The sequence below is a fragment of the Falco cherrug genome, chromosome 7, assembly GCF_023634085.1.
Source record: "Falco cherrug isolate bFalChe1 chromosome 7, bFalChe1.pri, whole genome shotgun sequence".
NCBI classification, from domain to species: Eukaryota; Metazoa; Chordata; class Aves; order Falconiformes; family Falconidae; genus Falco; species Falco cherrug.
In genome coordinates, this window is record NC_073703.1 from 40,602,158 (window position 1) to 40,615,880 (window position 13,723).

The following is a 13,723-nucleotide window of genomic DNA, read 5'->3' on the forward strand; positions in this document are numbered from 1 at the left end:
CTACTCCTGTGCTTAACCTGCAGGGATTCAGAAAGGTTGTTTCTCTCCTCATGCGTGACTTGACTTCTGCAGGGAGATGCTGCACCTCCATGTGAGATCCCAGAGAAGCGCCATGGGTAGGAGCAGGTCATGAGGTAGGGAGCACTGGTGTTTCTGATGGTAAAATCCCTGTGATGCCCATTTGGTGTGCTTTCTTCATGTACTTACAAATCTACTGAAAGCCAAAGGAGAAATCACAAATTTGGAGACAGATCAGGCAAAACTATCGTAGGATTCTCTCTGTAACATTAGCCATAGTCTACTTAATTTTTAAAAATCTTTTTCTAAAGAATTATCAGGATTTAGTGATGCTTTTGAACTGTCTTTTGCGAAACATGGCAGATGTGACTTGTGATCTTTTACTAGCTTACTAAAATTCAGTGAGGAGGACTGGAATTATTTTGTGGTGAGCAGAAATGGATGGAGCAGATGCTCTGTGAGCCCTTCTGCATTGAACATCCATTGCATGGTTTTCAGGGTGGAGACAAAAACTAGACCCAGAGATACCAGTGATCCCTTACAATTCTATTTGAGAGCACATGAACAGATGCAGAATTTGAAGGACAGAAATTAGGAGCAGAAGTAACAGACCAACCCTTCCTCCATCAGCTCTGATGTGCTAGCAATATTAAAACCATATTACAAGGTACACCACATTGCACACTCAGGATGTTCCCAGTGACATGACATATCAAAACATTCTGAGCATTACGTAAAGTCATGTGAAAGATATTGTTCCCTTAATACTGAGTTAATATCTCAGAGCAGCTCCAGAGGATCAGGTACAACGTAGATTGCCACACATTTCCACAGGAGTGTTTTGAGAACACAACCAGCTCCAGAGCATTTTGATGCAACGTAAAGCATTTACTATGGAATGGAAACACAGGAACGCAAAACAAACAGACAAGAAATTGGTGAAATGGATGACTCTTTCTCAGGAAAGCTTTGTTTTCTACCTTTGATTAATACAGATACAGAACAAGTACTATGTTCAGCAGCACAGAAACAATAGTACCCTAAGGGCCATTGCGGTCATCCATTAAGAGCTGCTTTCAAGAATGCTTTAAAAGCCTGTCCAAAATCTTGCCTTCTACTGCTAAGTATTTTGTACTGCTTCTATATCCAGTGAAAAGTTACATTTACTGAGAATCCCTGAACAAAAACCTTTCAATCAGGTTTTGGTTTAGGCACAAAGTAAAAAAAGAAATTCCAACAACACATAGATCACCTGTCTTAATAAACAATCTTGCTTTCTGCTTTCTCATCCTAAAAGTTAAATGTTTTTGTTTTCAAGTACCAGACCAACCTTCCTTAAAAGGAATTTTTTGGTACTCTTAACATAGTTCAGTAACATCTGACTTTATAGACAGTATAGCTAGATTTTGGGATGTGTCAAAGTCAAGTCCTAATTTTTCTCATCAAATATATCAGTTTCACATGGAGGATAAAGTGAGCTTTTCAATATTTAAAGACATGCATAAAACTATAAGTCCCAGATTTTTGGAAGTCAGAAGTTAAGAATATGCATTGCATTATTATCCTCATTAATCAAGTAACAAACTATTAAAGCATGATTTATATTCACAAATACCACGTTGTTTTCTATTCACACCACTCTTTTCTGTGTAGCTTGGTTGAAAACTGGAACAGGCATTCCTCCACGCTGTTTTCTCATGAAGAGCTGTACAAGACATCCTTTACCCTTTTTGCAGTCTCTTATTTCATCATACTGATCTCTTTGGCTCATCAACTTTTCTCCAGGCTCTTTTTCCCCCTAAGGTTCTTACCATGAATGAAATTATTTATGTTAATGGACTTCAGTGCTTCTCCAGTTTTTCTCAGCCAACTAAAAACCACCTAACCTAACCTGTCAAAGTTCAATAATTACCCTCCTATCATCACTAGATTTACTTTCCTGATGTATTAATGTTGTAGAAAATAAATATTATTTATATAATAAATATACATAATATATACACCCCATGCTCAGATTCTCAAAAGGTATTTCGATCCCTTAGTCCCTCTGATTTAAAAAAGAACTAGAAGCCATATGACAAGTTCTTAAACACCAGCATGTGTTTGAATGTAAACTCTTTTATGTATTCTAATATCCAGGATTCCATGGAAAAATTGCCAGCTTAACTGGAAAAGCCTTTCAGAACCTCTTTTATGTTATTTAAAGATAACATTAGGTCCAGTTTAGGACAGAGAGCGGAGGTAGGCTGGGAACAACCCTGTGCACCATCATTGCTGATGGAAATAGAGTGCAAGTGATCCTCCTGGCTGTCCTGAGCCCTGTGCATTGGAAAGCAGTATTCTGAAGCAAGTGATTTAACTGCTCACTATAATGGATTATATCTTGACTAAGGTATTCCTTTCTAATCCTTTTCATTGCAAGCCAGTAGAAAGTTCATGTCAGAAAAAAGTGTACTTGTTGCATGCGGTAGGGGGCATTTTAAGTTCTCTTATTAACAGTTCTCAGAAATGAAACATAATTAAGATGAGGTTTCCAGTGGAAGTACTGCTTTTAGTCAGACTTTCATAATCTTTTACATTAATATGGTAATTGGGCAAGTACAGTACCTGTCAGCATCCAGAGGTGCATCACACTTGGAGCTCTATAAGTAGACCAGAGTGAAGCAGATACCCCTTAAGCTTCTGGGATATTCTGCTGCGGAACTCTTTCCAAAACACTGGCACATTTGCAAAAAGCTTTTTTCCTTCTTGACATGTACAAATTTTCCATGGATTTGTATTAAGATCCCAAGGCAGATGTTTTTTCCTACCTTCAGATGTAATTCTAGCAGCAAAGTACTTTTTGTACAAATCACCTTCTCCTTTTTCATAAAGAGGGTAAAAAGCTGAAAGATCACCTTGGACAGAGGAGGCGTACTGGGGTAAATAAGAATCACTGTTAGGTACCATATTCTCTGTGTCATCTTTTTGTGCACAAGTGCTGGATCCACAGTGAGCTGTGTCAATTCTAGCTAACAAATCGTCACGGTTTTTTATGTTTTACCTGGATTTTTTTTTCTATGTTGAAATTTGATTAATTTACCAAGAGCCCTCAAAACCATTACATAGCCCCACAGCTATCCCTAAACCCTGACAGCATAAACAGATGCACATGTACATCCCCTAGAACCTGTATGGCATATTTAGGATATTCCTATTTAGTAATTTTCTGTTTAATCTAGGATATACCTCCCCTGTGTAGCAAAGCAATTAAATAATTAATAGTTATATTAAAACAGAACGGTTCGGGAGAGAAGAAAGGATTTTTAGGACAACTGTCAGACTGGAAAGGAAGTAAGCATCAATAATTCCCTTTCACATTTGATACTTCAACTAGTATTAACTTAAAAATCAAAATGCAAGTCATTAAGCAAAAAAATGAACAAAATGAAGAGCAACCTTGCAGGGACAGTGATGAACTGAGAATAAGGATGTTTGGGTTCAATTCCGAACTCTTCCCTTGCCAGTATAGCTCTGGGCAGTTTCTTTGTTCCTCAGTTCCTTATCTATTTAATAAGGATATTAATACTCAATTAATTCTACTCCTTGCTTGCATGCTTTTTGAAGACCTCCTGAAGGTTTCTGTAGTAGAAAGTACTTCTGGCATCTGTAAAACTCTCAGCAAAATGGAGGCCCGCTTTTTGTTGGAGATACAAGAAAAATTAAAGAAGGGAATTGCAATCAGAGCTTACATCTACCATAGACCTGGTAAGAACTGTTGTTCGGTATCGGTAATACAGGGCTATACAATGCATAACGCTTCAGAAAGCTTCAGTTAACGAACTGACCTGTGAGAGCTAGTAAATATTGGGACAGCTATAACAGATCTAGTTAAAGTATATACAACAAAATATTTCCCTGTCAAGAGAAAAAAAAAAAATAGCGTTGCAAATTTGCACTGAGAAAAACATATAAACAGGTATCTGCATAATTTCTTGTAACAAATGAAAGTCTGTCAAAAATGTTAAAAGGAAATATGTCATTTTGGAATCAGTATTTCCATACATATGGGGGTTTAGAGCTTTTCATTTTTAAAAAACATTATGCTTCTTCAATATTTTTACCCTGGTTTATGAAAAACACAGATGCTGATTTACTGAAATTTCTTGTCAGATAAATACTCTTCCTGTGGCTATTTGTGTTTAAACAACTCATTTGGTTTTGCTCTGGGTTTTTCTGTGGGCCTTTCAGAAATCAGGTTTTTTCTGGGTCTTGAATCAAGACAGCTCCAGCCATTCTGATTACAGGAACTGCTTATGTGTTGGATTATTAAAGTACATTTTTCTTGACTAGAAAGAGTTGCTGCAAGTGTGCGAAGTATTTCTACCGTTCAGTATAACTGCCCTGATAATGCAGATGGTTCAAACTCTAATTCTCATAGTTTCTCTAAAGATAGTTCAATGGACTCAAATGAAATACATGCGTTTTCAGCATCAAGCCTTTATTGAATAGTATCTTAAACGCAAAGGAAATTACTAATTTTACTTGCTTTAGAATTAACAGAGAAAGCCAAATACAGCCACTGCTCAAATGTTTCAATGATTAAAAATGTCACTAAAGAAAAAGTTCTAAGTCACAGTAAATAACTGACAAAAATGTCTGCTAAAGGCAGCAAACATCCTATGTCATGCAAAAACTTCTCTCAGAATCACATGCTCTTTAGAAAATAATCCACTCCTCTTACTACATATATGTTGCTGTTATAGGGATAAAAGAAACAGACAAACCTATTGCTGCATTAGTGTATCACATACATTATAAAGGTTGCTATGCTTGCTTTTTCTAATATTTTTCTTTCTTCCATAATGCACAGCCTAGCGTAAAAAAAACAACCTATGATCATTATTCTGAAAAGGAACCTTCTTTACAAATTACAATGAAGGAAATATTACTTGTTATGTAATATATATCCTAATAATACAGACATTTATAAGCACGCAAAATTGCACAGGGAAAAGAAATCCTGATGATTTTTTGCTTCTTATTTCAATACATATCTATATTCTCTAGGAAGCGTACTCTAATTATGACTTCATATTGTGCTTCTATACCCTAAAGATAAATATGTTCCTGGATCAAGTAAAAAGCTAAACATGTATTAGCTAAAAAATGAACATATTTAATACAGCAGAGAGCTTGTTAAATATCCTTGAACCTAATAATACTGAGTACTTTTGTAAGTTCAGTGATATTTTAAAGGATTATTTTTTTTTTTTAGTTGCTGGAAGAATTGACAATACCTAGTAGCAATTTTAATACTGTCACAAAAATAGATAAGGCAATGAATGATTCCAACAGGAATACACTTCACTCAGATTTGGAGACCACTAATAAAAGTAAACTTTTGCATACGATGATAACTCTTCACTAATAATGTACCTGTACAGTTTCATGATCTTTAAGAATTTAATTAACCTATTTTTCTTGTCCTAATTACAATGGAAAGGGATTCACATGGGTAAAAGCAAAAATTATTTTGTTTAGAAGGGAAATACAAATTATGCCTGAAGCCTAATAAATCCGTTGCCATGACAGTCAAAGAGCCTGGTCTTATAAAACCTCTCATGATTTATTCACATGAGTAGTTCTTACTCATTTTGTTGGTTTTGACCTCTCCTGTCCTGAGTGACCACTGTAACAGATGGAGCCCAAAGCCATGGACTAAATGAACTCAGTAGACATTTTGTGGACATTTCTGGACATTTTACAGGGGTGGTCCGTAGACTAAGGGAACAATATCATTATATTATATCAAAGGATGGAAAAGTGGTGGTGGTGGTTAATGAGGTTGTATTGGATAGTGAGCATGATGTAAATGGTATGGAATATGGGGTAGAAAATGTGCTGCTTTTGGCTCTGACAGAGTTAATTTTCTTCATAGTAGCTTGTACGAGGCTATGTTTTAGATTTGTGCTGAAAAAAGTGTTGGTAACACTGTTTTCCTTACTGCTTAGTAGTGCTTACAGAGAGTCAAGGTCTTTTCTGCTTCTCACACCACCCCACCGGCGAGCAGGCTGGGAGTGCATAAGAAGTAGGGAGGGGGACACAGCAGGGGCAGTTGACCCCAACAGACCAAAGGTATATTCCATACCATATGACATCATACTCAGCATATAAAGCTGGCAGAAGAAGGAAGGGAGGACGTTCAAAGCGATGGCATTTTGTCATCCCAAGTAACTGTTACACACGACGGAGCCCTGCTTCCTTAGAGATGGCTGAACACCTGCCTGCCCATGGGAAGTGGTGAATGAATTCCTTGTTCTCACACCAAATCCAAAACACAGCACTGCACCAGCTACTAAGAAGAAAATTAACTCTATTGTAGCTGAAACCAGGAGAGCTTTGCTTGCATGCATGGTTTTTGCTTTACCTATTAAATAGCTTTTATCTCAACCCATGAATTTTCTCACTTTTACTATTCTTTCTCCCATTCCACTTCAGGGGAGTGAGTGAGCAGCTGTGTGGGGCTTAGTTGCCTGCTGGGGTTAAAGCATGACACTTGTATACAAGTTGTCCCATTGAATGAAATAAAACTGCTGATGTGAGAGAGATTTGCAATGGGAAACTTGATTTTACGATACAGTCCTTGTATCTGTACAAGCTGAGGGGACTGCTTCCGCAAGTAAGAGCTTCTTTCAACAGTGAAGACTGGAAGATAACATTTATGGGTTGTGTTGTCCTTCCTCAGTTTTCCTTATTGGTTCATATACTAGTCACATATTTTTAGATGGTAAAACACACAAAAAATCTGCTTCAACACACATATATGCATATTTTGAATCTTTACTCCTAAAATTAAGGCTGGTTTCTTTGAATCCTACTGAAAATTTGTCACACTACAGCAAAGTGTATCATCTTGGCTTCCTCCTACTGCAGTGATTTGAAAAAGCTGCATTAGAATTCTTTCTCTAAAAACTGTCTTATGGAGTTCTTCATCATACAAAGGAGACATGTATTGGGAACTACTACAAAATTCCATCTTTTTAATAGCATTTAAGCTCTGATTCTTGTTCATGAATCCTGGTGTGGCCTGGCCTGGCCTTTTTGCTTTGGCTCTTTGCATCCCACTCTCTGTCAAAACCTGCTGCCAGGAACCCATCATCTCCATACCCAGCTGGACAGCCTGTTGCAACCACCACACAAACCTGCTTCTGGTCCATTTCTAACCCTTCCAAAAGCAGTGGGATTTGTGAGGGATTACCCTCAAAGTGGGGGCAGGCCCTAACGATAGTTTGCTCCTCAAAGAGGCATTCAACTTTCCCTCTTCCAAACTCCGTGATCAATCAGAATGCATAAGAATATATATATATATCACATCACCACTCTTTTCATCTTCTAATTCTACCCTGATTTCTGAAACACAGATCCAAGTAAACTAGGCTTTCTGGAAAACTAACCTGTTCTTCCATCTTACTACACTCACTATATAATTCCTGATCTGCTTGGCAATTTCCTGATAACGACCCTAAATTTTGGTAAGTCGGGTAGTTAGTTGAGAACATCACCTTGCACTCTCCTAGCATCTTTCATTCAGGAAGATAAAAGCACATTACTACAGCTGTTAATGAAAAATATCTCGCAACATCCACTGAAGCCATTTACAATAATTCTCAACACCCTGCTAATACACGACAAAAATTACTTGATATGAGAACATCTCATACAGGGTTTGCTTATTTTATGACTTGGGTCATCAAAGGCAACATTGTCATAATTCACAGTGGTCATTTTCTGGCTTTCTGATGTGTGTAAAAGGATCTGCCTCCCACTGCATCTAAAACACAGCATCCAAGTCTGCATTTGATATTTGTTTCCCATGGGAAACAAAATAAAGTAAATCTTTTGTACCTGCAGATCTTGCAGACATTCAAACCCCTTCTGTAGCTTTTATTTAGTCCACTAGCATTTATTCAGAACTATTCTTATGTTGATACAGGATTTCTTTTGCCTTCTATTGGTCAGTGCACAACTGAGGTGCAGGGAAGGTATAGCACCATGACCCCAGAGAGACAGACAGAGCGAAAGAAAGAGGAGGTAGAAGGAAGGGAATGGAGGGAGGAAAAGAAAGAAAGAAATGTCAGAGCAAATTCTTAAACATCCTCTCTAGCATGGAAATATGTATAATACAGCTACTGATGTTCCAGTCCAAGTGCAAATGACAGCACAGGTGTGCACAAACACACACACGCACATACACACTGTCACAAAGCAAGGGAGAAAGACAGAAATGATCTTACAAAGCTGCTGCAGTAATCAGGACACTTGCTCCTGGAAACAACCATACAAACAAACATTCTTTTATTAGCTTTCTACATTTTTTGAATTTTCATTTGATTATTGCTATTATTTTTACCTCTCACTACAGAAGAAATACGGTTATTATTAAAAAGAAGGAAAAAGGCCTTACCATGCAGTGCATCAGGAAGAGATGAGAAGCACAGAGCATGCTGCAGAGATTAAGCTCAGCATGGCATTCAGATATCCTTTGGAATTGAAGAAAATTGTCCAACCCATTCGTCCTAACAAAGCGGACAAGTTTTCTCTAGGCTTGAATTTTTCACCAGAAGTCAGATCCTTACAGTGCATTATATTTTCTTCTTCAGGAGATATATTTCCTCCAGTTAAGTTTCAGCTCTGCAATGCCATTTCCAATCAGCTCTGAGAAGTTCTTCATTCCCAGATTCGTGGTGTCATCAGAGGGACTCCAAAGAAAATCAAAGAAAGAAAGAAAAAAAGAAAATAATACCTTACCAAAGCCCTGAAATTACTATGCAGAAAAGAAGAAAAAAACCCTCAACAACCCCTCATTTATTCTATTATCTACGTGTTTCACAACAATCAGTACTACCTCTTCGGTCTCATATATGCAGTGCTGATTACTTGTAACCAACGAAGAGGCAAAAACTTTCCCAATTCACACATCATGCATTTTCATTACTGCTGCTCAACTGCGCACTACCAAAGAACCCTTCTCATCCTAAGGAAGCTTTAAAACCATCTGACAAAAACATCAGCTATCCCTTTCCCTTCCCAAAGAATATGAACATTAGAATTTCTAGAAAAGTGTTGGAAAAGGCTTGACAAATAACCCAAAAATACAAAGTAGATCTAAAAGCAAAACACTGGAAGCAGGAGAGTTCTTGAGCAAGGAGATACCTTGCCCGAAGGATTTAGGAACACGCACTAAGTCATCGTAGGAAAGCAGAAAAGGATAAAGAACGGTGGCTAATGGGGGGGTTTGAGAGGATGGGGTGGGACCAAATGGGTGTCAGGTGGGAGTGGGATCCTGAGTCACCCTCAGCCTCCTGCCTTCTCGCTGACAGCAGCTCGGGCTTCCCCTGCACTTTCTGCAAAGCATATTAATTGATTCTGGTTGCTGAGCAACTAACTCTGGGGAGCCACATCGACGGCTCGGGCTCCGGCACTGCTTCGGCAACAGCAGCAGGGAGAGGGGACAGTCTCCCCGCCCCCCACCGCCTCCTGCTGGGGCTCACTCACCCTCTCCAGGATGCCCTCAGCTGCCCCGCAGGGAAGCTTTGCCAGGAAAAGGAAAAAGCCCCCATTAATGCAGCAGGGAGAGGGGGTGGGTTGCTCCCCGACCCTGCGCGGCTCTGGCAGAGCTCGGGCGAGCAGCCCCAGTCCCTGCTAACAGCACCGCTGCAGCCCCCGGCCCCTGCGGGGTGCTGGGACGGGGGTGGTGGTGCAGCCGTGGGAAACCCACCCGGGCATGGCAGAGGTAGGTGAACCAGGGTGGTGCAGCTTCCTTCTGAAAAGCGAAGCTGGGTTAACCCTCTGGTTCTCCAGGCACACTGCAAAGATGTTACTAAAATGACAAGCAACTCTCATGGTTATGTCAACTCACGGGTTCAAAAGTGAGTTCCTAGTTGGACCTGTGGCCGTTTAAGCTCTGTCCCTGCAATAGTGGGGTAAATGTATTACTTATTTCTGACCTCTTTATCGTGTTGCTCTTCAGACAGAGCAGACACTTCTGGCTGAAAAGACACACAGTAAGCCAGAGCCACCAGGCAGAAGAATTGCCTGGATGTCTGTGTCAGAAACTGCAAAATGGAGCTTTCTAACAGAACCTTATCATTACTTTAACCAATGTTCTGTTTAAGTTCCTTATAGAAGAGAGGCAGCAATGGCACTGGTTAGTCTTGGCCCATAAAAGAGATGAGATAACTAAATAACTGGAGCTGGCTCAAAGGGGCTTGTCCTAGAGCATCTCTCTTGATGGTCCCATAGGAACGACACGGGATTTCTGCAAGGTTGATGCCAAGTGGATAGAGCCTGAGCAGGGCCTGGCCACTGCAATTTGTGGCAGGGCCTCCACCAACTTCTGTGGCTCTAGAGCACGAAAAACATCTCCAAAACACCATTGTCCAAAACAAGACATTTCTCTTGTGCTCTTGTTTTGGATAAATCCTTAGTCAGACCATGGCACTCGTTCAACACTAAGCTGTCTTTCTGTTGCACAGGTAAGATGTAAGAAATTAAAAGACCTCAGGATTTCTCTCCATGTGACCTGGCAGTAAGTGCAATATCAGATCTTGGCCAAACTGCTCATGCGTGATTGCTGTCAAAGACCTGAGCTAGATCAGCTCTTTCTTCTGTTATAGCAATAGGACATGTTAAAGGGCAAGGCCCTGAGAACTGCCTTAGCTTGCAGTCACATAGACAAAATTATCTAATTTTCCCCTTGAAAAACTCCAACCTATAGCTTGTATGCACTAGCTAAATGGCAAACACCAGGTCTTTGTGGAAAACGGACGGGTTATCTTAAGCAAAAGAGTAATTTTTCTGACAGTAGCTTAGCACCTACCATACTCTGCTTTCATGCTTTATAAAAAAAATCTAGTTTAGCCTCACTTTCTTAGCAAAGCCAGGTGCTTCACATATATTCAATGTGCAGGAAGGACCACTAGAGCAGGTTAGCAGAGCTGCTATATAAAACAGATTGCAGAACATATTCAGTTCTTCCAACATGTCTTCTGATATGAGCACACACTGGGTATTCCTAATTCCCCAGGTACAGCACACAGAGAAATATGGGAATCTAAGTATTGATTTAGTAAATGAAAGTCATTTAACCTCCTACCAACAACAGAGTAAAGCAGGATATTTCTAAGGAAGAGACCCTGTAGTTCACTTATGCCATGAAAATGTGTCTCCTTAGGTCGTCTAACATACTAAACCCATACTAAAGCACACTAAACCCACACATAATAAATATAGACTGTTCTTGATTTATATGGTCATGATTCATGTAAATATTTTGGTATCATTCATTCTCCCTTTACCTCTTCTTCTGATTCTCTGGATATTTCTTTTGACGACCTCTCATAGTACCTCATCTTTGTTCCTGGTTACGAATAAATCCAGCAAGGTTTCCTCTAGCAGTGGCTGATGCAAAGAATGTATTTTTTTGTGTGTTGCTGCTCATATATGACATTGCTTCCTTTAGTCCACAAGTTTACTTGCTTCCAACAAAGTGCTGAAGACTGACAAAAAGCAGGGTGAAAGGGAGGTAACTCACATCTGTGTCATAGCAGGATCCATCATACATGTTAGTCCTGGGAAATGGCATTCTAACCAGTGCTTTCAAGTCTACTTTCTGGAGATGCCATGCTTTTAAAAGGCAATTTATTCCAGTGCCTCGCTACTGTAACTAAATACGGTATTTCTAAGCTCCATTGCTGTGAAGTTAAACATACTATTTCTTGTCCTATTTACAATGATCAAGGAAAAGAACTCCTCCACTCCTCATTGGAACTACCTTTTATGTATATAAAATTAATTATATCTCTTCTTAGGCTCTTCCCTTTCTAGATTAAAACTTATTTGAGCCTTTACTCTTCTGTCACTTTTTAGGCAATGGTTTATCACACATAAGATCGTAAGAGTCAGAAACACAGAAAACGGTGTGGAATGTACATCCTTATACATACGTTATCAATGCAAACAAAAGTAAAATATAGCAAAGAGACAGTGTCTGGCTTAGGAAGTGAGTCACGTAACATAGGAACAGGGAAACAAAAGGACACTGCTTCATCTAGCTGTGATAATAAGGTTAAATAGTGTTTTAATACTCCTTTTTCCTTTTCTGAATGAAATGGGGTGACAGAAAGGAGGAGTTTATAAATACAGCTAGGTTGTGTGTGTCTGTCAATGAGTCCTTCCAACCCGTGGAAGAAGATGATTCAATTTAAGGGCATAAGAGAAAAAAAGACTACTTTTTCTTGTGGATTTGTATGATGATTTATGAAATGGTAAATAAAAGAGGGAAGCTAGCACAGGATCTCAGGTATATATTACATGAGAAACAGAGAAATAGACAGAGAAAAGAGTAGGGGGGTGTAAGTGCATGAGAGTGACGAAAGCCTGATAAACATATAAATGTTAGACTAAGGGAACAAAGAGAGATGAAGAGATTTCCCAAATTCTTACAAAGAAATTATGAAGTCTACATTAACATATTTCACCGCACACATAGTAAAGGAAGATTTGTTTCAACATGTTAAGTGGTAGTTTGTCGGGGTTTTTCCACTTTTATCCCCTTACATTAACACTGGTGCCTGCTTTTACTCTCAACAGTACACTTTAAAAAGTGTGATAACTAATGATTAATATTGTAATGTGCCTTGTTTTGTACTTTAGTTTTACAAGGCAGAATACCAAACAGTGTTGAAGCTCTCTGTATTGGAGCAAATATCATAAAAAGTGCTAGGGAAGTGCAGTTGAAGGGCAAAGCAATAAAATAAAACAACCATAGAAAGGAAGCAAGTCAACAACTGGTCATTTCAAAGTGAAGGCAAACTGGCATGTAAGAAGAAGCCATCAGATTATTAAAAGAAATTGTAGAAGAGAAGTTTGGAGGTGTCAGAGTTTGTGCAATTTTTAACTTTTTTTTCAGAAAATGCAAAGCTGCTTAGATGAAATTCAGCTTCTTACAGAAAGCAAGTACACTATCTCTGTTTCACTTACACAAGGCTTGAACTTAATGTCATATAAACACATTTTATTATCCATTGAAAAGGCTGAGTAATGGATGTGTTCTGTTCCTATTCCATTTTCTATTTATCTTTTTTCTTACCACCTTTCTATCCCTTCAATAGCAGCATTATCCTCTTTGAGAAAATTAGTGTCCTGTGAGCCTAAGGACCAGAGCAAACTAGGACCCAGTCAGTCCTCATACCCAGAGGGAATGGTACAACTGTTGTCCCACCAAAATCATGTTGGCTACTGCAGCAGAATCAAATAGGCAGCATCCCTCATTGTTCAAGCCCTGTAACTAAACAGGGGCCATACTACCAGACCTTGGACATCAAAATAACTGGAAGATGCAGCAAGACATGGCAACTGGTTGGGCAGAAACCCATTTCAGATCTTAGACTGGCTCCTCTGTGTTGCTAAGACCTGATAAAAGAAAAAGTCTCCAGGGAGACAAATGGGAAGAAAAAAAGACCCATCTATAAATATGTTATGCTCCAGGGTGTAGGAAAGGACCGGGTGGCAGGATAACATTTGAAGAAGGCATGTGAGGGCTGCAGCAAGTGTGAAGTGGTGGTCCAGGCTAGGGAAGCAGTGCCTTTCTCCAGCTAGGATGCCTGTGCTGCAGGGAGGGAGGGCAGTGAGGGCAAATGGGCTCCTTGCTGTGCTGGGTAAT

At 39.3% G+C, this 13,723-nt stretch overlaps 1 protein-coding gene across 2 annotated transcripts in view; it reads right to left on the minus strand.

Moving 5' to 3' along the window:
- TUNAR (TCL1 upstream neural differentiation-associated RNA) overlaps positions 1–13,723 on the minus strand; it is a 161,889-nt gene that overhangs the window by 21,066 nt on the left and 127,100 nt on the right. For both annotated transcript variants that reach the window (XM_055717387.1, XM_055717389.1), the window contains one exon: positions 8,465–8,759. In XM_055717387.1, coding sequence (XP_055573362.1) covers positions 8,465–8,503 — 39 coding nt within the window. In that variant the 5' untranslated portion in view covers positions 8,504–8,759. The remainder of the gene's footprint in view (positions 1–8,464; positions 8,760–13,723) is intronic.